This window comes from Carcharhinus amblyrhynchos, chromosome 8 (assembly GCF_965287045.1).
Source record: "Carcharhinus amblyrhynchos chromosome 8, sCarAmb.v2.hapA, whole genome shotgun sequence".
Lineage (NCBI taxonomy): Eukaryota > Metazoa > Chordata > Chondrichthyes > Carcharhiniformes > Carcharhinidae > Carcharhinus > Carcharhinus amblyrhynchos.
Genome location: NC_137331.1, coordinates 85696965 through 85715495, shown reverse-complemented (window position 1 = coordinate 85715495; position 18531 = coordinate 85696965). Strand labels below are relative to the sequence as shown.

Below are 18531 nucleotides of genomic sequence, written 5' to 3'. Positions count from 1 at the left end.
CTCCATCACTTCAACGGGCAGAGAATTCCAGAGATTCACCACCCTTTGAGTGAAGAAGTTCCTCCTCAACTCCGTTCTAAACCGCCCCCCCTTTATCTTGAGGCTGTGCCCCCTAGTCCTACTGTCTTTTTTGAGTGGGAAGAGTCTCTCCACCTCTATCCTATCCATCCCATTCATCATCTTATATGTCTCAATGAGATCTCCCCTCATTCTTCTAAACTCTAACGAGTACAAGCCTAGTTTATTCAGCCTCTCCTCATAGCTCAACCCCCTCAACTCCGGTATCAGTCTAGTAAACCTCCTCTGCACTCCCTCCAAGGCCAAAATATCTTTGCGCAGGTGCGGCGCCCAAAACTGCACACAGTACTCCAGCTGCGGCCTCACCAATGCCCTATACAGCTGCAGCAAGACCTCCCTACTTTTATATTCAGTCCCCCTTGCTATGAAGGCCAGCATCCCATTCGCCTTCCTGACCACCCGCTGCACCTGCAAGCTGGGTTTTTGCGACTCATGCACAAGGACCCCTAGGTCCCTCTGCACCGTCGCCTGCTGCAGTTTTTCGCCACGTAAGTAATAGTCCTTCCTACCATTATTCCTACCAAAGTGGACCACCTCACACTTGCCAACATTAAATTCCATTTGCCATTTCCTGGCCCATTCGCCCAGCCTATCTAGATCCTTCTGCAGACTCTCCACACCCTCCGCACAATTTGCCTTTCCCCAAATCTTGGTGTCATCAGCAAATTTCGACACCCTACACTCGGTTCCCTCCTCCAGATCATCTATATAAATGGTAAAAAGCTGAGGCCCCAGCACCGACCCCTGGGGCACTCCACTAGTCACCATCCGCCAATCCGAATAGCACCCGTTGACCCCCACTCTCTGCCTCCTATTTGACAACCAATCCTCTATCCACGCTAAGACCCTACCCCCAACTCCATGTCCCTCGACCTTCTGCAATAACCTCTTGTGAGGTACTTTGTCAAACGCCTTCTGAAAATCTAGAAAGACCACATCCACCGGCTCTCCTCTATCCACCGCTCTATCCACTTATGTTCTTATGTAACCTAAAACTATGGCCTCTTGCTAGAGTGTTCAACAATGGTAAACATCTGCTCTGCATCTCCCCTGTCAATCCTCCTTAGCATCTTATATAGCTCAATTAGATCTCCCCTCATCCTTCTAAACTCCAGTATCAGCCTAAACTGCTCAATCTCTCTTCATAAGAAAAGTCCTTTATCCCTGGAATCAATCTCGTGAACATTTACAGAACCATGTCTAATGCATTTACGTAGAAACATAAAAACATAGAAGCAGGAGGAGGCCATTTGGTCCTTCGAGCCTGCTCTGCCATTCATTATGATCATGACTGATCATCCAATAGCTTAATCCTGCTTTTTTCTCCAAAACCTTTGATCCCATTTGTACCAAGTGCTATATCCAGCTGCCTCTTGAATTCATTCAATGTTTTGGCATCAACTACTTCATGTGGTAATGAATTCCACAGGCTCACCACTCTTTGGGTAAAGAAATGTCTCCTCGCCTCATCTTACATTCTTTCTCAAGTAAGGGAACTAAAACTGTTCATAGTACTCCAGATGTGGTCTCACCAATGTCTTATACAGTTTGTTATAATTCAGGTCAGAAACTCCAAAGTGTTTTATGAAGCCTGCCTGGTTCATTAGTTTTGAACTTTGAATTTGGCTAGGATAAACATGATATGTTTCACTTCAGGTATGATTCAAATGACTCACTAGGGTGCTTTTATCAAACATATTTAAGAATATGTTAACATGTATGGAAAGAAAATTAGCAGTAACTTTTATCAATTACAAACAAAAACAAAACAACCAAGATAATGTATTACTCTTAACAAACGTATCTAAAATGTTCCAATCAAACAAAAAACTTCCCATAGACAATAAACCTTTCCACATGTTTAACACAGCAATGACTAATGCTCATGTGATATTGGAGCTGAGTCATTTGGTTGAATGCTGCAGTTCTCTTGAGGCACACACAGACAGGCTTAGAGTCAGAACAGCTTCCCAGAACACCAGAGAGAGATTCCGGTTGAGCCACCAACAGCAGATTCTCTACTGCAGGAAGGCAAGAAGCGTTGCTTTCAGCTAACCAGCAGAATTTCCGAAAAAGAGGGAACCATTTTCGAGTTTGATATCCCTTCTAAACTGCTGCCAACCAAAATGAAACTTTAAATTCACTAGGAAGGAAAGGAAATACTGTCCAAAACAAATGACCTTCCTCCTAACAATGCAGAGTCATAAAAGATCCCTGAGTAAAAATAAATAAACCCATTTAAGTAGCAATGAAAGGACTTGCACAGACAACTCAACAACACTGAGAGCGGCAGAGAACATGATTTTTTAAAAATCTCTTGAATGTACTCTAATGCCACAAGTTGCAACAGCACCTCCCTACTTTTAAACTCTATTCCATTAGCAGTGAATGTCAAAATTCTATTTTTCTTCCTTATTACCTGCTACATCTGCATACTAACTTTCTGTGATTTGTGTATGAGGAAACACAGATCCCTCTGCACCAAAGCATTTTGAAGTCTCTCTTCATTTAGATAATAAGTTGCTTTTTTATTCCTGCAACCAAAATGGATAACCTTACACTTATCCATGTTAAATTCCATCTGCCAAATTTTGGTCCACTCACAGCCATATCCATTTATAAATTTCTTATTTCTTCATTGCAACTTCCACCTATTTTAGTACCAGCTGCAAATTTGGCTATGGTACATTGTATCCCTGCATCTAAATCATTAAAATAGATTGTAAATATTTGAGGCCCTGAGGTTCGAAAAATGTGGCTAGCACCCCATTAGTTACAGCTTGCCAATCAGAAAAATATGCATTTATCCCTATTCTCTGCTTCCTGATGGTTAACCAATCTCTATCCAAGCTAAGACATTATCCTCAACCCCATGGAATCTCAACTTGTGTATTAGTCTTTTGTGCGGCACCTTGTGAAATGCCTTCTGGAAGTCCAGATATACTACATCTCCAGAACCCCATTATCCACTTTGCTTGTTACATCTTTGATGAACTCCAGCAAATTAGTCAAACACTCTCCATAAAACCATGCTGACTCTGATGGATTGTGTTTTGACATTCCAAATGTCCTGTTATTACTTTGGGAACAACGGATTCCAACAGTATCCAACCAACAGATGTTAAACTAGTTGGTCTGTAGTTTCTTACTTTCTGCATTTCTCCCTTTTTGAACAGGAGTGTTACATTAGCCTTTTTTCCAATCCACTGGCACCTTTCCAGAATCAATGGAATTTTGGAATATCATAACCAATGCATCCCATATCTTTGTTGCCACTTTCTTTAAGACCTGAGGATGCAGATCATGGTGACTTTTCTGCCTTTAATCCTGATAGCTCGCTCAATACTTTTTCCCTAGTAATGGTGATTGTCTTAAGTTCCTCTTTCTCAACAACCTCTGCATTACCAGTTACTATTGGAATAGTTCTAATGTCCTCCACTGTGAAAATGAAGGCAAAATATTGATTTGGTGTCTCTGCCATTCCCTAATGGGGAACACATAATGTGTTTCTCATTATTAACTCCTCAGTCTCATCCTCTGAGAAACCAATGTTGACTCTAGCTACTCTGTATTCACTGGAATTTAGAAGAACAAGAGGGGATCATATTTAAGTGTACAAACTTCTGATATGTCTGCACAGATGGGATTTTGTTCCCTCTGGCTGAGGGGTTTAGAACAAGAGGTCATAGGTATGGAGTGGGCCATTTAGCACTGTTTAAATCCTCACCCATTCTTTTGCTACCATCGGACTCATATGTTCCAATGCTCTTCTGGTAAGCCTCCCATTTTGAAAGCCCCATAAACTTAAGATTCTGCTCCACTTAGCCTAACTTGTACCAAGTCCTATTCATCCATCACTCCTGTGCTTGCCGACCCACATTGACTTCAGTTCTATTAACCCATCAACTTTATAAATCTCAACCTTTGATTAAAATTCTCCCATGTCCCTGTTTACATCTGCAACTCCTCCAGCCCCACAACCGTTCAAATGCTCTGCATTCCTCTAGTCTTGTCTCTTGTGCACACAAACACAATGTGCTTGCCCCAGTACTGGCATGCATGCCTTCATCTTGCTGGACCCTAAATATCTCCAATCTCTGCCTCTTTCTATCTTTCTCTCTCCTTTAAGAAACTCCTTAAAACTGAGTTCTCTGACATAGCTTTGGTTTCCTTTATTCGGCTCACTATCAAATGAGGAGGTAATGGCCTAATGCTATTATTGCCAGTCTTCCATTATCCAATCCAGAAACTCAGCTAATATTCTGGGGACCATGGTGGGTGGTGAAATTTGAGTTAAAAAATCTGGAATTAAGAATCTATTGATGTCAATTGCCAGAAAACCCATCTATTAACTTTAGGAAAATAAATCTGCCGTCCTTAAGTGGTCTGGCCTCCATATGACTGCAGAGCCACAGCAATGTGGTTGCCTCTGAACTGTCTTAGGGTAACTCGGGATAGGTAATGGATGTTGGCAATCAGCGACACTCATGTCCCACAAACTATTTTTTTAAATGTTGTTTCGATAATGGGCTTATTCTGGGGTGTTTTATTGCCTTGCGATTGTTGTTTACAGCGACTGATGTGTGTACACCATCGTCCTCATCCTTTCTGCGCCCTTTGCTCTCCTCTTGGGGTTTACTGCACCTTGCTCCTCTGCAATCCACCTCCTGTAGGTGCACACCCACAGTCTGAGCGTCACCTTTGTTTTGAATTAACTATGCTACCCTTGCCTCTGCTGTGTGGAGCTTTCCTTTTCCCTCGTGGCCCCCTTGTGACAGAGTGAAGCCCCTCCCCACTCGGTAGCGAGTTCCTCCCCGGCTCTCTCTCTCTCTCTCTCTCCATTCTCCGCTCTGCGGCCCTGGGCTGAAGCTATGGCTGATACAGACGGGGCGGTGGATGAACGATCTCCACTGCTCTCGGGCAATAACTCTGGCAATGTCACTCCTACCACTCCCCTGTACGTGGAGGAGCCCAGTCCTCGGGGTGAGTGCACGCTGCTTTATTGTAGGACAGTATTTTTTTGGGGGGGACACATAGAGTTACTTTTGTTTCAATCTCGAGCCGATGAAAGCTTTGGAGAAAGGAGCAGCGGCGGGCCGGCTTCTCACTCCCCTACATGGGGGATGGCTGCAATGTCACGGCGGTGCGGGAGGCCAAGTGGCGGCACTGGGGAGGCTTTGAATGGGCGAGCTGCAGTAAGGAGATGGCCGGGTTAAAATCCCGGGCAGTCTGCGCTGCGCACACAGCTCACTGCAGATGAACCCCCAATTATCTGCAGGAAAGTACAGCGTTTTCTACATCCTCTCTTTATTTTTCCTCCAAGGGCTCCCGGGGTTCAGGACAACTTCAGTCTTTATTTTTTTTCTCCCTTACTGTTGAGTGCATTCGGCACACGGATAATCATTTTCCAAAAAAAAACTTAAAGCAAACCAAAGCGGCGTCCCGTTGTCACGTTTCCACTGCCCCTGGGCGGAGGGTGAGAAGAGATTTGGATCTTGCTGAGATTTACAGGCACATCATTCTGGAAGGCGGCCTTGTCTTGTGAAATTAGGCTGTGTGGGTCTGATACCAGGCTGCAACGGGTTGAATATATTCAATGCCCTGCTTTTGTTTTCTTGCATCTAGCTGCATGATAGAGACTGGTCAATTCTTCAGTCTGTCTGCATCAGCTTCCCTCCCACCAACTTCATCAAATTGCACTGTTCATTTCACAACACAGGCCCTAATTTTGTCAACTGTGAGCCAGCTGAAAATGGTTTGAGGTCTGATATGAATCATATCCCAGTCCCAAATAACAACTTGCATTTTTTTTGTAGCGCCTTTTAACGTGGGAAAAAGGTTCTTCGCAAAGCTTTGAGAAAAATTAGTGCAGAGAGAGAGAAGGATTGGGAAAAGTGGATTGAAAAGGCCTGGAATCGCTTGCAGGGCTGAACAAATGCAAAAGTCAAGAGGCCAGGCGATTAAAGCTGACAGACTGAAACATGGTAATAGGAAGTCCCGTGTGAGCAGCTCATATCCCTTGTCTGACAGCTGTCAAATTGGAGCTGGTGCTGCATGAGGACGTTGTTCTATAGTCACCTACGTCACCATTCCCACAAATTTAAATTGCAGCAAATTTGCACAGGGGTGTCCCTTTGAGTCAGAGTTGAGCAACCTTCAAATTCATGGTTCTAGCGGCAGCTATCCTTACAACCCAGGCCTGACTCTGCCTTTCTGCTGACTCAGCCCTTGTGGCAACCCAGTTGCTAACAGGCAGCATGAAAATACCTGCAAGTGCTTTTTCTAATTTGTCCCTGGGATATGGGCATCGCTGGCTGGGCCAGCATTTGTTGCCCATCCCTGAAGGCATATGAGAGTCAACCACATTGCTATATGCTTTTAACTTGAATTCAGCTTTCACCATCTGCCATGGCAGGATTTGAATGCAGTTTCCCAGACTATTATCCTAGGTATCTGGATTATTAATCCAGCAATAATATCACTATACCACTGCCTCCCTGCTTGTCCCCACTACCTCCTTGTTTGTGTAACTGTACTTACCAAACAGGTTTTGCTTGGTCATCTTGACATCATCTCTCCAGTGCAGCATTATGTAAAGTATGCCATTGTGTCATTAGAATATTTTTGAAAAACTATTTAGCATAGTGGTAACTCAGGCACTCATGTACACCTGTGCCAATGGTTTTGCTATCATAACCTAACTTCAGAGTTGGATCTTCTATGTATGAATCACCTGCAGAACTCAGTTACCTTCATCTTTTATCTGTAAATGTTGATGTACTGGTGAGTGGGTATAGAGCACAAGAAGCACAGGCTTCATATTTTTCATTGCTGCTTCTGTTGCAAGTCCCTCAGATAATGAGTTTCCTGTTGTGTTGGCAAATGATAATTGAGGACAATTAACAAATATGTTCATAATCTAAAAGCAGGAAAAGAACTAAACATTTTAAAAGTAGTAAATATGGCCTAGGAGTTATAGAGCAAACCTTCTTCCTGGCCTTTGAATACAGGCCTAGAAGCTCTGTGTACTTGTTCACTTTCAGAAATAGATTGTGATACAAGCCCAGTGTAAATCGCACAAAAATGCTCTTGTATTGTTTCTATTGTTATTCAGCATTGTTCATCCTTGAGTATTAAAGACGACCATTTTCATTAGTCACCCGGGCATTGGATTGTGTGGATGCAAAGGTGACTGATAAATCCCATCTTGGACAAAACGTTCTAATGCAGTGAGGACAGAAAAATGAGGCTGGCAGGTTATTGGGGGTGCTGCTCTCATGGTTTTTAAGTGTCTTGCACTTGTTTTGGGCTGACACTATCCCTTACTTCTCATGTGCTGATGTGACTTTAGCAATTACAGCCTTTTGGGCTGGGCGATCCTCCGATGACACAGTGTCAATTTTCAAGTCTCTAAGGCATGCTTTCAGGTTATTCCTGAAACTTTTCTTCTGACCACCACAAGACCATGCTCTGTTCTGCAGTTCACTGCAGAAGATTCACTTAGGGAGTCGGTTGTTAGGCATTCTGGTGACATGTCCAGGCCATTGGAGCAATATTGTGAAGATGCTGACCTTGAAGGTTCCCCCCAGGGCTTCCATGTCTGAGATTTTGTCTTGCCACTTGATGTTGAGAATTTTGCAGAGCAGCAAAGGTGGAAGTGATAGATTTTCTTTAGGTATAGATGATGGGTCCAGGTCTCACTCACATTGAGAAGAGTGGAGATGAGCACTGCTCGGTAAACCTTGAGCTTGGTTTTTAGACTCAGCCCTCTACATTCCCATATTGAACAATGAAGTCTTCCAAAGGACGCACTGGCCTTGACAATTCTAGAATCAGTCTCATCATCAATATGAACACAGTGTGAGAGAATGCTGTCTAGGTAGGTGATCCTGTTCAGATTGGTCAGTTTCTGGTCACTTACTCTCACTGTCAGCTCTTGGTAGAGCTTTCCTGGAGCAGATTGGAACATGACTCTGTCGTCTTTGTGCTGATGGTGAGACCAAAACATCATAGGATGCAGAGAACAGGCCCATAGTATGCTGCATGTCTACCTCATTTCCAGTGTTTAGTGCACAATCATCACCAAATAGAAAGTCAGACAGTCTGTCTTGGCCTAGAGGTGTTACAGGTTGAAGAGCTTGCTGTCTATTTGGTATTTGATGTCTACACCTGAATCCTCATCCTGGAAGGCATCAGTGAGCATGACTGAGAACATGATGGCAAAGAGGCCCAGTGTCAGTATGGAGCCCTGAGGTGGTATTTGAACCTAAAGCTCCTGGCTGAGAGGCAGGGATTCTTCCCACTGCACCATCAGAACTCCCCTTGAGATTATTTTCATCCTTTTTAAAGCTTATGGTTTGTCTCTTCATGTTTGTTTTGCACTGGGGTTAAATTCCTAAAATGTAATATTACATAATTTGCTAATTTTCTCATTTTAAGTTACTTCTCCTCATAATTGTTAGAGCCACCAGTGTTTTTAAATGAGAACAATAATAGAACTGATCTTTATAAAAGAAGACCCCCTTATTAGGGGTGTGGAATTTAACTTTATTTTGGAGGAGTGTTTCAACCCCAGTTGTTTTCTATTAATATTATAAATAATACATTAAATACATTCCAAAACATATTAACCCCACTAAAATATTATTGGAATGTAAAGTGTTTTTAAAATTCAAAACAAATATCAAAAACTTTCAGTGAACACAAGCAAGTAGAATATTTCTCTTATTGCAGTTGGAGGATTTGATGAATGGTGCTTGTGTCCAGGATTCCCATTCCCATTTTACAATGTTAGCATTTCTTTTAAATTATTTTTTTAAGAGCAGGGAAGCACTCTCCCAGTACATAAGATAACCTCATTTTTCCTGTGTTTAAATTGCTGAAAACTTTAAAGAAAGTATGGCTGCGTAGTAGTAGCAATTTAGTTTTGAAGATAAATTGGAAAACTAGGACAGTTTTCCTTGGAGAAAGGAAGGCTGAAAGGAGAGTTAATAGATGTATTGAAGATCCTGAGATGTCTGGACAGAGTAAATTGAACAAACTGTTCCCATTCGTGAATGGATCAAGAATGAGAGGACACAGATTTGAAGTAATTGGCTAAAGAAGCATAAAGTGATGTGAGGAAAAATCAGCAAGTGATTACTGTGTGATGGAGGCAGGTTCAATCAAAGCATTCAAAAAAGCTGCTTTCTGAAAATGAATAGAATAAAATCACTACTGTGCAGGAGGGGGCCATTTGGCCCATCGAGTCTGCACTGACCACAATCCCTCCCAGGCCCTAGTTTTGCAACTGCACATAGTTAGCCTGCTAATCCCCCTGACTCTAGGGGCCATTTACCATGGTCGGTCAATCAACCTAACCCGTACATCTTTGCCCTGTGGGAATAAAACAGAGCACCTGGAGGTGCATAACAGGTTTGAGGTTCTTGCTTCCAGTCTGGAAGAGGACGAGGCAGGTGAGGTTGGTGAGCAAACTGCACACGGTACAGTGATGCAGCAGGACATAGGCAAAGAGAAGGGGAAAAGGAGCGTAGTAGTGATTGGTGATAGTGGGGTGAAGAGTATTGACACTGTCCTTTGTCACAATGACAAAGTGCACAGAAGGGTGTGTTGTCTGCCTGGTGCTCGGGTACAGGATGTTGCAGCTGGGCTGCAGAGGAACCTGGAGTGGGAGGGTGAGAACCCGGTCGTTGTAGTACATGTGGGTGCCGGCGACGTAGGCAAAGTGCGGACTGAGGATCTGGGGAGGGAGTATGAGAAGCTGGGAATGGAATTAAAAAGTAGAACCGACAAGGTGGTCGTCTCTGGGCTACTGCCTGAACTGAGTGCAGACGGGCGTAGGATTGACAGGATAAAGGAAGTGAATGGGTGGCTCAGGGATTGGTGTGGGAGGAATGGGTTCGAATTTATGGGGCATTGGCACCAGTATTGGGGTAGGTGGGACTTGTTCGGGCGGGATGGGGTTGGTCTGAATCGTGCTGGGACCAGAGTGTTGGCGAATCGAGTAAAGAGGACTGTAGACAGGGCTTTAAACTAATTAGGGGGGGGGAGGGTGCGAGGGTAGGTGACGCTACGAGGTCTAAAGTTAAGGATAGGGTACAGGTAAGGGAAGAGGCCGAGGATGTCCCAATTGGTGGCGTTACGGCAAATAGGGTCCAGGTGAAGGCTGGGATGAAAGCGCTTTATCTGAATGCACGAAGCATTCGGAATAAAGTGGATGAGCTGGTGGCGCAGATCGACACAAATGGATACGATCTGGTGGCCATTACAGAGACGTGGCTGCAAGGTGACAGGGACTGGGAGATGAATGTACAGGGCTATCAAGTGTTTAGGAAGGATAGGCAGGAGGAAAGAGGGGGTGGCGTAGCTCTGCTGATTAAGGATAGTATCAAGGTGGTAGCAAGGGATGATATCGGAGCCAAAGAGCAGAACGTGGAATCGTTGTGGGTGGAGATTAGGAACAGCAAAGGGAGGAAGACGCTGGTGGGTGTCGTCTATAGGCCCCCGAATAATGATCTGGAGGTGGGGCGGGCTGTTAACACGCAAATAAGTGCGGCGTGCAGGAATGGGATGGCAGTAGTTATGGGAGATTTCAATCTGCATATTGATTGGTCGACCCATGTTGGACGAGGTGGGCTCGAGGAGGAGTTCTTGGAATGCTGCCGGGATAATTTCCTTGAACAGTGTGTGTTGGAGCCGACGAGGGAGCGAGCTATCTTGGATCTGGTGCTATGTAATGAGGCGGGTAGAATTAGGGACCTTGCGGTGAAGGATCCTCTTGGAGAGAGTGATCATTGTATGGTGGAGTTTCTGGTGCAGATGGAGGAGGAGAAAGTGGGTTCCCGGACACGCGTCCTTTGTTTGAATAGAGGGGAGTATGGTAGGATGAGAGAAGAATTGGCGAATGTGGACTGGGGGAGTGCGTTGGAAGGTAGGTCTGCTGAGGAGCAGTGGAGGATCTTTAAGGAGATCTTTCTTGGTGCTCAGCAGAAATTTATTCCGATGGTTAAAAAGGACAGTAGGAAGAGAGGTAATAAGCCGTGGATAACGAAGGAGGTGAAGGAAAGTGTTAAATTAAAAGCGGAGGAATTTAGAGTAGCTAAGAGTAGTGGGCGAGAAGAGGATTGGGAAAGGTTTAAATGTCAACAAAGATTGACAAAGAAGTTGATAAAGGAGGGTAGGAGAAGCTATGAGGCTGGGCTAGCACTTAATATAAAAAAGGATAGCAAGAGTTTTTATAAATATATAAAAAGGAAGAGGCTGGCTAGGGTGAACATTGGTCCTTTAGAGGATGAGAAAGGGGACCTAGTGGTAGGGGATGGGGATATGGCTAAGGTCTTGAATAACTTTTTTGTTTCTGTCTTCACGGAGGAGGACGTGAATAATTTGCCGGGTGTTAGCGATGGAAAGGTGGTAGGAATGGAGGGTCTTAATGACATTACTGTTACTAGAGAGGTGGTGCTCGACAGACTGGAGGGGCTGATTGTGGACGAGTCCCCAGGACCGGATGGAATGCATCCGAGGGTTCTGAAAGAAATGGCGGAGGTGATAGTGGATGCCTTGGTGGTTATTTTCCAGACGTCGCTGGATTCCGGGGAAGTGCCGGAAGATTGGAAAACGGCTAATGTTACGCCGTTGTTTAAGAAGGGTGCCAGGCAAAAGGCGGGGAATTATAGGCCGGTTAGTTTAACGTCTGTGGTAGGTAAAATGATAGAATCCGTCATTAAGGAGGAAATTGCGAGGCATCTTGAAGGGAATTGCTTGATAGGGCGGACGCAACACGGTTTCATTAAAGGGAAGTCGTGTCTGACAAATTTACTGGAGTTCTATGAGGATGTGTCTAGGGCAGTGGATAGAGGAGAGCCGGTGGATGTGGTCTTTCTGGATTTTCAGAAGGCGTTTGACAAGGTACCTCACAAGAGGTTATTGCAGAAGGTCAGGGGACATGGAGTTGGGGGTAGGGGGTTAGCGTGGATAGAGGATTGGTTGTCAAATAGGAGGCAGAGAGTGGGGGTCAATGGGTGCTATTCGGATTGGCGGTTGGTGACTAGTGGGGTGCCCCAGGGGTCGGTGCTGGGGCCTCAGCTATTTACCATTTATATAGATGATCTGGAGGAGGGAACCGAGTGCAGGGTGTCGAAATTTGCTGATGACACCAAGATTGGGGGAAAGGCAAATTGTGCGGAGGGTGTGGAGAGTCTGCAGAAGGATCTAGATAGGCTGGGCGAATGGGCCAGGAAATGGCAAATGGAATTTAATGTGGGCAAGTGTGAGGTGGTCCACTTTGGTAGGAAGGACTATTACTTACGTGGCGAAAAACTGCAGCAGGCGACGGTGCAGAGGGACCTCGGGGTCCTTGTGCATGAGTCGCAAAAACCCAGCTTGCAGGTGCAGCAGGTGGTCAGGAAGGCAAATGGGATGCTGGCCTTCATAGCGAGGGGGATTGAATATAAAAGTAGGGAGGTCTTGCTGCAGCTGTATAGGGCATTGGTGAGGCCGCAGCTGGAGTACTGTGTGCAGTTTTGGGCGCCGCACCTGCGCAAGGATATTTTGGCCCTGGAGGGAGTGCAGAGGAGGTTTACTAGGCTGATACCGGAGTTGAGGGGATTGAGCTATGAGGAGAGGCTGAATAAACTAGGCTTGTACTCGTTAGAGTTTAGAAGAATGAGGGGAGATCTCATTGAGACGTATAAGATGATGAATGGGATGGATAGGATAGAGGTGGAGAGACTCTTCCCGCTCAAAAAAGACAGTAGGACTAGGGGGCACAGCCTCAAGATAAAGGGGAGGCGGTTTAGAACGGAGTTGAGGAGGAACTTCTTCACTCAAAGGGTGGTGAATCTCTGGAATTCTCTGCCCGTTGAAGTGGTGGAGGCTGCCTCGCTAAATATTTTTAAGAAGCGGGTTGATGGGTTCTTGATAAGAGAGGGGATTAAGGGTTATGGGGAGAGGGCGGGAAAGTGGAACTGAGCCACGACAGATCAGCCATGATCTTATTGAATGGCGGGGCAGGCTCGAAGGGCTAGATGGCCTACTCCTGCTCCTATTTCTTATGTTCTTATGAAACCCATGCAGACGTGGGGAATGTGCAAACTCCACTCAGGTGGTGACCTGAGACTGGAATTGAACCTGGTCCCTGGCGTTGAGGCAGCAGTGCCAAAGTGCCACCATACCATCCCTGTGCTGGGTTAGGGAGAAAGTGGGAGAATGTTACCAAGTGAATTGTTCATTCAGAGAGCAAGTGCAGACATGATAGGCAGAATGGCCTAACTTTCTGTTCTGTAGCATCTATGTGATTCCAGCCCAATGACACGATTTGGTAGGTGGCTTGACCCTCTGCCTTGCATCACTTTCTTTGTCAAAACCTCAATGTTATTGAGTGAGCTTTTGGAGGACTCCCCCAAATCTTTTATGTTTCACCAAGTCGCCTTTTACTCGAGCAGAGACGAGCTTAGCTTGTCCAATCTTTCTTCTTTAGACAATGTGTCCATTCCCAGTGTTAGTCTAGTAAACCTCTGAATTGCTTCTAATGCATTTGCATCCTTTCTAAAATAAGGAGATCAGTACTGCAGCTATAGCCTCACCAATGCCTTATATAACTGAGGCATAACCTTACTCCTTTAGTATTCAAATCCCCTCACAATAAGTGATAACATTCTATTAGCATCCCTAATTACTTTACAGCAAAATAACCTCTTGTGATTCATGCAGATTGCAAACAAAGTGAACTAATACAAGTTTGGTGAGTGGAAAGTTTTAAGTATCACTATTTTTATAAATATCTGGTCTGCAGTTAGCATTTGACTGATATTTACTTAAACTAAAAGCAGGTTAATTAATTAAACTTTCTTCCAGCCTGAGGCAGGATAAACATGTTCTACAGGAGAGTAGTTTATTGGATAACTAGTCCAATCTAACTGCTGTAGTCTCAGCTCCAAAGATCATAAATATTGAGGTCTGGGTGAAGCTTTGCAAAGAGTATGGTGAATATGGAGGTGTTTTCCTAATTTGGTGCTGTGGAATGAGCTGGTTGGTGAGTAACTGGTAAAGTGAAATTATATAACTCTTCGTTGAAGGTGGTATTGGCATTTTTAAAATGTGTTTTTTGAAATAATTAAAAATGAATTAAATTTGTAAAGTCTTAAAAACATGGTTCTGGCATTTTATATGTACAGTAAACTGTAGCATACATAGGAATTATTCTGTAGTTTAATTAAATGAACAGTGGAAGGACAGGTGTTAATGTTGCAGCTGTGGAATGTCAGATGCCAGTGTAATCCAGGACTAACACATCAGGAAGTGTAAGCAGCTGGAGGAATTCTGGATTAGATTTTCACACTAAAATTCATTGCAGTGTTAATGTAAAAATTCTTGTGACTAATAAATAAACTTCATAAACTTTTTACTGATCTGGAAGTTGGACTGAGGACAATGCACATCAGGGAAGTGGAAAAATACCTGGATGCTTTGTACCAGAAAACGGTCACATTTCTTTGAATAGCACCATCTGTTTTGGTCAGTGGTAAGGGGCAGGAAGGTGTGATCCTAAGTGAAGCAGGTAAACAGATAGTGGTGGAGCAGCCTTAGGTTTTGCAGTTGTCAAACATGTTTCAGGTGCTGCATCTTGCGCAGATGAAAACAAGGTCTGTTGAATGTGAAAGAACTTGGCGATGGGGGATTGTGGGAGGAGGGTGGGGTAGAAAGAAAGGTTAAAGTAGGAGACATTTTATTGAGGAAGATGGGCACTGTTTTCTGTAGCTTAGAGTGAGAATCCACAGGTCTTTTGCGTGCCTGGTGGCAGGGTTCAAGGTTTCTGCTCAGGGCTGGAAAAGAATTTGCAGGGGGAGGGGAAAATCCAGTCATTGTGGTCCACGTAGGTAACAATAGTATAGGTAGAACCGGGAAACAAGTTTGCATACTCAGTAGAACTAGGCACTAAATTGAAAAGCAGAACCTCAGAGGTGATCTCTGGATTATTATCTGAGCCACATGCAAATTGGCATATGTGTGTCTCAAAGACTGGCGTAGAAAAAGTCAGTTTGAGATCGTGTGGCATTGGCACCAGTAGTGAATGTGCGCTAGGTAGTAGCGATCATAATATGATTGAATTTTATATTCAATTGGAGGGAGAGAAGAATGAGTCTATGACTAGCATTTTAAACTTAAAAAGGGCAATTATGATGGCATGAAAGCAAAGCTATTTGAAGTGAACTGCCAAATTACATTAAGGGATGGGTCAATAAAAGTGAAGTGACACACATTTTGGGGGATATTTCAGAATATACAGAATAGAAAGGTTCTAACAAGGAAGAAAATTCAAAGGACCATCCATGGTTACAAAAATCATATCAAACCTATACCATTCACCTTAACTATTTCCTGGAGTGGCAAGTTACACATCCTCACCAGTCCTTTGGTAACAAAGATTTTCCTGAATTTCTAAATGGATTTGCAACTAACCAGTTTAGATTTATGTTCTGCTTTTCCCCATGGGAGTAAACATTCTCTCACCTTCTACTTTATTATATGAAAGACTTTTATAGATTTAAAGACTCCTATTAGGTTGCTCAAGTTCAAGAATAAAAAAGATTCAACCCAATCTTCCTCACCCAGCAGTCTTGTGAATCTCTCCAGTATCTATATCTTTTAAAAAGGAGTTAAATATAGCTCTTTGTGTGAAGGCAATCAAAAAATATGGGGGCAAGGTGGGAACAGGCTATTGAGTTGGATTATCTGCCATGATCATAATGAATGGTGGCAGAGACTTGAAGGGCTGAATGACCTACATCTTCTATTTTGTATATGTCTATAATATGGCAGCTGGAATTGTAAACAGTGCTCCCAAGTGTGGTCTTAACAAGATTTGTTACAAGTTTAGGATGTCTAAGGAGCCGTGGTATGTTCATTTTATTTTCCCAAGTTCTATTTTGAGCTCCCCAAAATCAGCTTTCTCAGTTTCTCCAGTCTATTATCCTTTCATCTTCATATTTATGCATAGTAAAGCACATCTTAACATATTATATTGTGATTGCTCTTGCTTAGATATCCTCCTCCTTTTCCTTTTTATGTGCTCTGGCTCGTTCCATATTAGCGCATGCTGACTATCGGGTAAGGATTATACACTGACAAGTGCTCTAAACATGTCCTTTCACTTAAATTTCAATTAAGCTGAAATGAACTGGTGTAACTGTCTTCAGAGGAGACTACACATTTTCTGAGTAAGGTTGTTATTGCAAAGTCTTTTTTTTTCAAATAATTAAAAACAGCTGGGAAATTCCATTTAGTATTGGTGTTAAAAGTTAATGTTAGCCTCCAGTTTCCTTAAAAATGAATGAGAGCTATAAAGCTTTAACTTTATGGAGGTTTTCAGGTGTCGTTTCTATCCCGACCACCCCGTTTGTATTTAAAACTGGGGCAGCAGTGGAATTGAACTCTTCACAGAATTGCAACATCGCAGAAGTATATTTGGCATGTTGTATCTGTATCAGATCTTCATAGGGTCAATTTATCTAGTACCATCTTCTCCCCGTAACCCAGCACATTCATGCTTTTCAGATAAATACTCAAATTTCCTCTTGAATGCTTCAATTGAACTTGCATCTACCACATTTGCGACAGTACATTCCAGATCCAATCCACTTGCTGCATGAATAATTTCTTCCTCATTACCTCCCCCATTTCATCTTTTGCCAATTACTTTAAATCTGTATTCTCTTATTTTTGGTCCTTCCACCAGTTATAACAGCCTTTCCTTATCAACTTTGTCCAGACCATTCATTATTTTGAATACCTCTCTTAAAATCTCCTCTTAACCTTCTCTTTGAAGCATTTCACATTTCTCTCACTGTAACTAAGGTTCCCATTAATGTACACACAAAAGGAAGGTACTCATTCATGGAACAGTTCTTGTGTTTTTTTTCTGGGTTTTCTCTATTGCTTTCTCATCTGAAAGTGTGGTACCTAACTATTCAGACTTTGAGTGGGCCTTGAGTTAGATAGCCAGAGTTCCTGTTGGAAGCGGCAAGAATAGATGCAAACTAGAATTATGTGGTTGCTATGTCAATGCTATTCACATTTTTTGTCAGCAATGCTACCACCACTTCCTCATCCCACTTGCCAAACATGGGAAATAGATGCTGAGAAGTAGGCATTTTATGTGTATGTTACAGGACCCTGAGCTGCAGTGAGGGAAGTCCGAAATGCTTCAAAGCCAGAGAGAGTTGCTTCGAAGAAAGATGTGTCTGTGAAACAGGTTTTAGTAAACGCATGATAAAACATGAGGCAAATCACAATGAAGGCAAGTGAGGTAAAAGAAACAAAATAAAATATGTCTTGGAGAAAGAGTTTTTCAGCATGGCTACTCCTGAGGGTGAACTGAGTGAATTAAGTAAGAAAAGAAAAGTGGATATTGCTGAATATTTTAAGTAACAGAAAAATCTTAGAAGAGCAGGTCAGTCAGAGAAAAAGAGGTAGAGCTAACATTTCAGGTCAATGATTGTTTGTCATGTGTGTTCCGATGAAAGGTTGACTAATAACATTAGTCCTGCCCTTCCGCACAGATGCTGCCTAGCTTTCTGAATGTTTCCAGATTTTGCTGTTTCTAATTCTGATTTCCATCATCTGCACTGTTCTGCTGTGGGTAAAGCTGGTTTTGACATTTTTTTCACTACTGTGCTATGATCTATATTTCTATAATATGGCACTAAGTTTTAAAACTGAACATCTAATTTTAATGAATGGAACTACAAGATTTAAAATTTTTAAACAAAAGCTTCACTGTATATAAAGATTTAAAATGAGCGTTATTAATTTAGTAATATGGTTTTTATCTGCGTATGTTATACAGTCAGGTTCATTTTTTTTACTTCTGTTATGACCACATGAGGAGGAATGAACTAGGAAGATGGTAGAGGCTAGTTGTCTCTCATCCTTGAGCTAAGAATACTATCCCGGAGGAACGTTTGGGACTGAGATGAGTGATCTACATCTTCCTATTCATATTCACTAGGTATGACTGCAACCACTAAAGAGATTCCTCCCCACTTCCCGCTCTCTGATTGCCATCGAATCCAGATTTGCTCGTTCAGTCTAATGCTGTCTTGACATCAAGGACAGTTGGCTCACTTTTTGTCTATGCTTGCACTAAGGCTGTAATGTGGTCAGGAGTAGATTGGGCCTGGGGGAACCCAAACTCAATGTAAGCAGGTAGGTTATTGTACCAGGATAGAATTAAAGCTAAACCATGGATACATTTATAGCATCCACCAACTTCTGAACCAGAAATTGTGAAAATTATCAACCTCACTAAGTCAACAAGCAGGTAATCAACAGGGCAATGGGCCAAGTACTGACAAATGAGATTAGGTGGGAGTTTAGGTGTTTCTAATGTGTTGGAGCAAATGCGATGGGCCAAAGAGCCCCTTTTGTGCTATATGATTCTACGTTTTAGGTTAG

At 43.1% G+C, this 18531-nt stretch overlaps 1 protein-coding gene across 1 annotated transcript in view; it reads left to right on the top strand.

The window, feature by feature from the left end:
• Window positions 1–4882: 4882 nt before the first annotated feature.
• The window catches only part of pip4p2 (phosphatidylinositol-4,5-bisphosphate 4-phosphatase 2), a 75057-nt gene continuing 61408 nt past the window's right edge, over window positions 4883–18531 (top strand). The window contains exon 1 of the mRNA XM_080194392.1: window positions 4883–5061. Within this exon, the coding sequence (XP_080050518.1) occupies window positions 4950–5061 (112 nt within the window). The 5' untranslated portion in view covers window positions 4883–4949. The remainder of the gene's footprint in view (window positions 5062–18531) is intronic.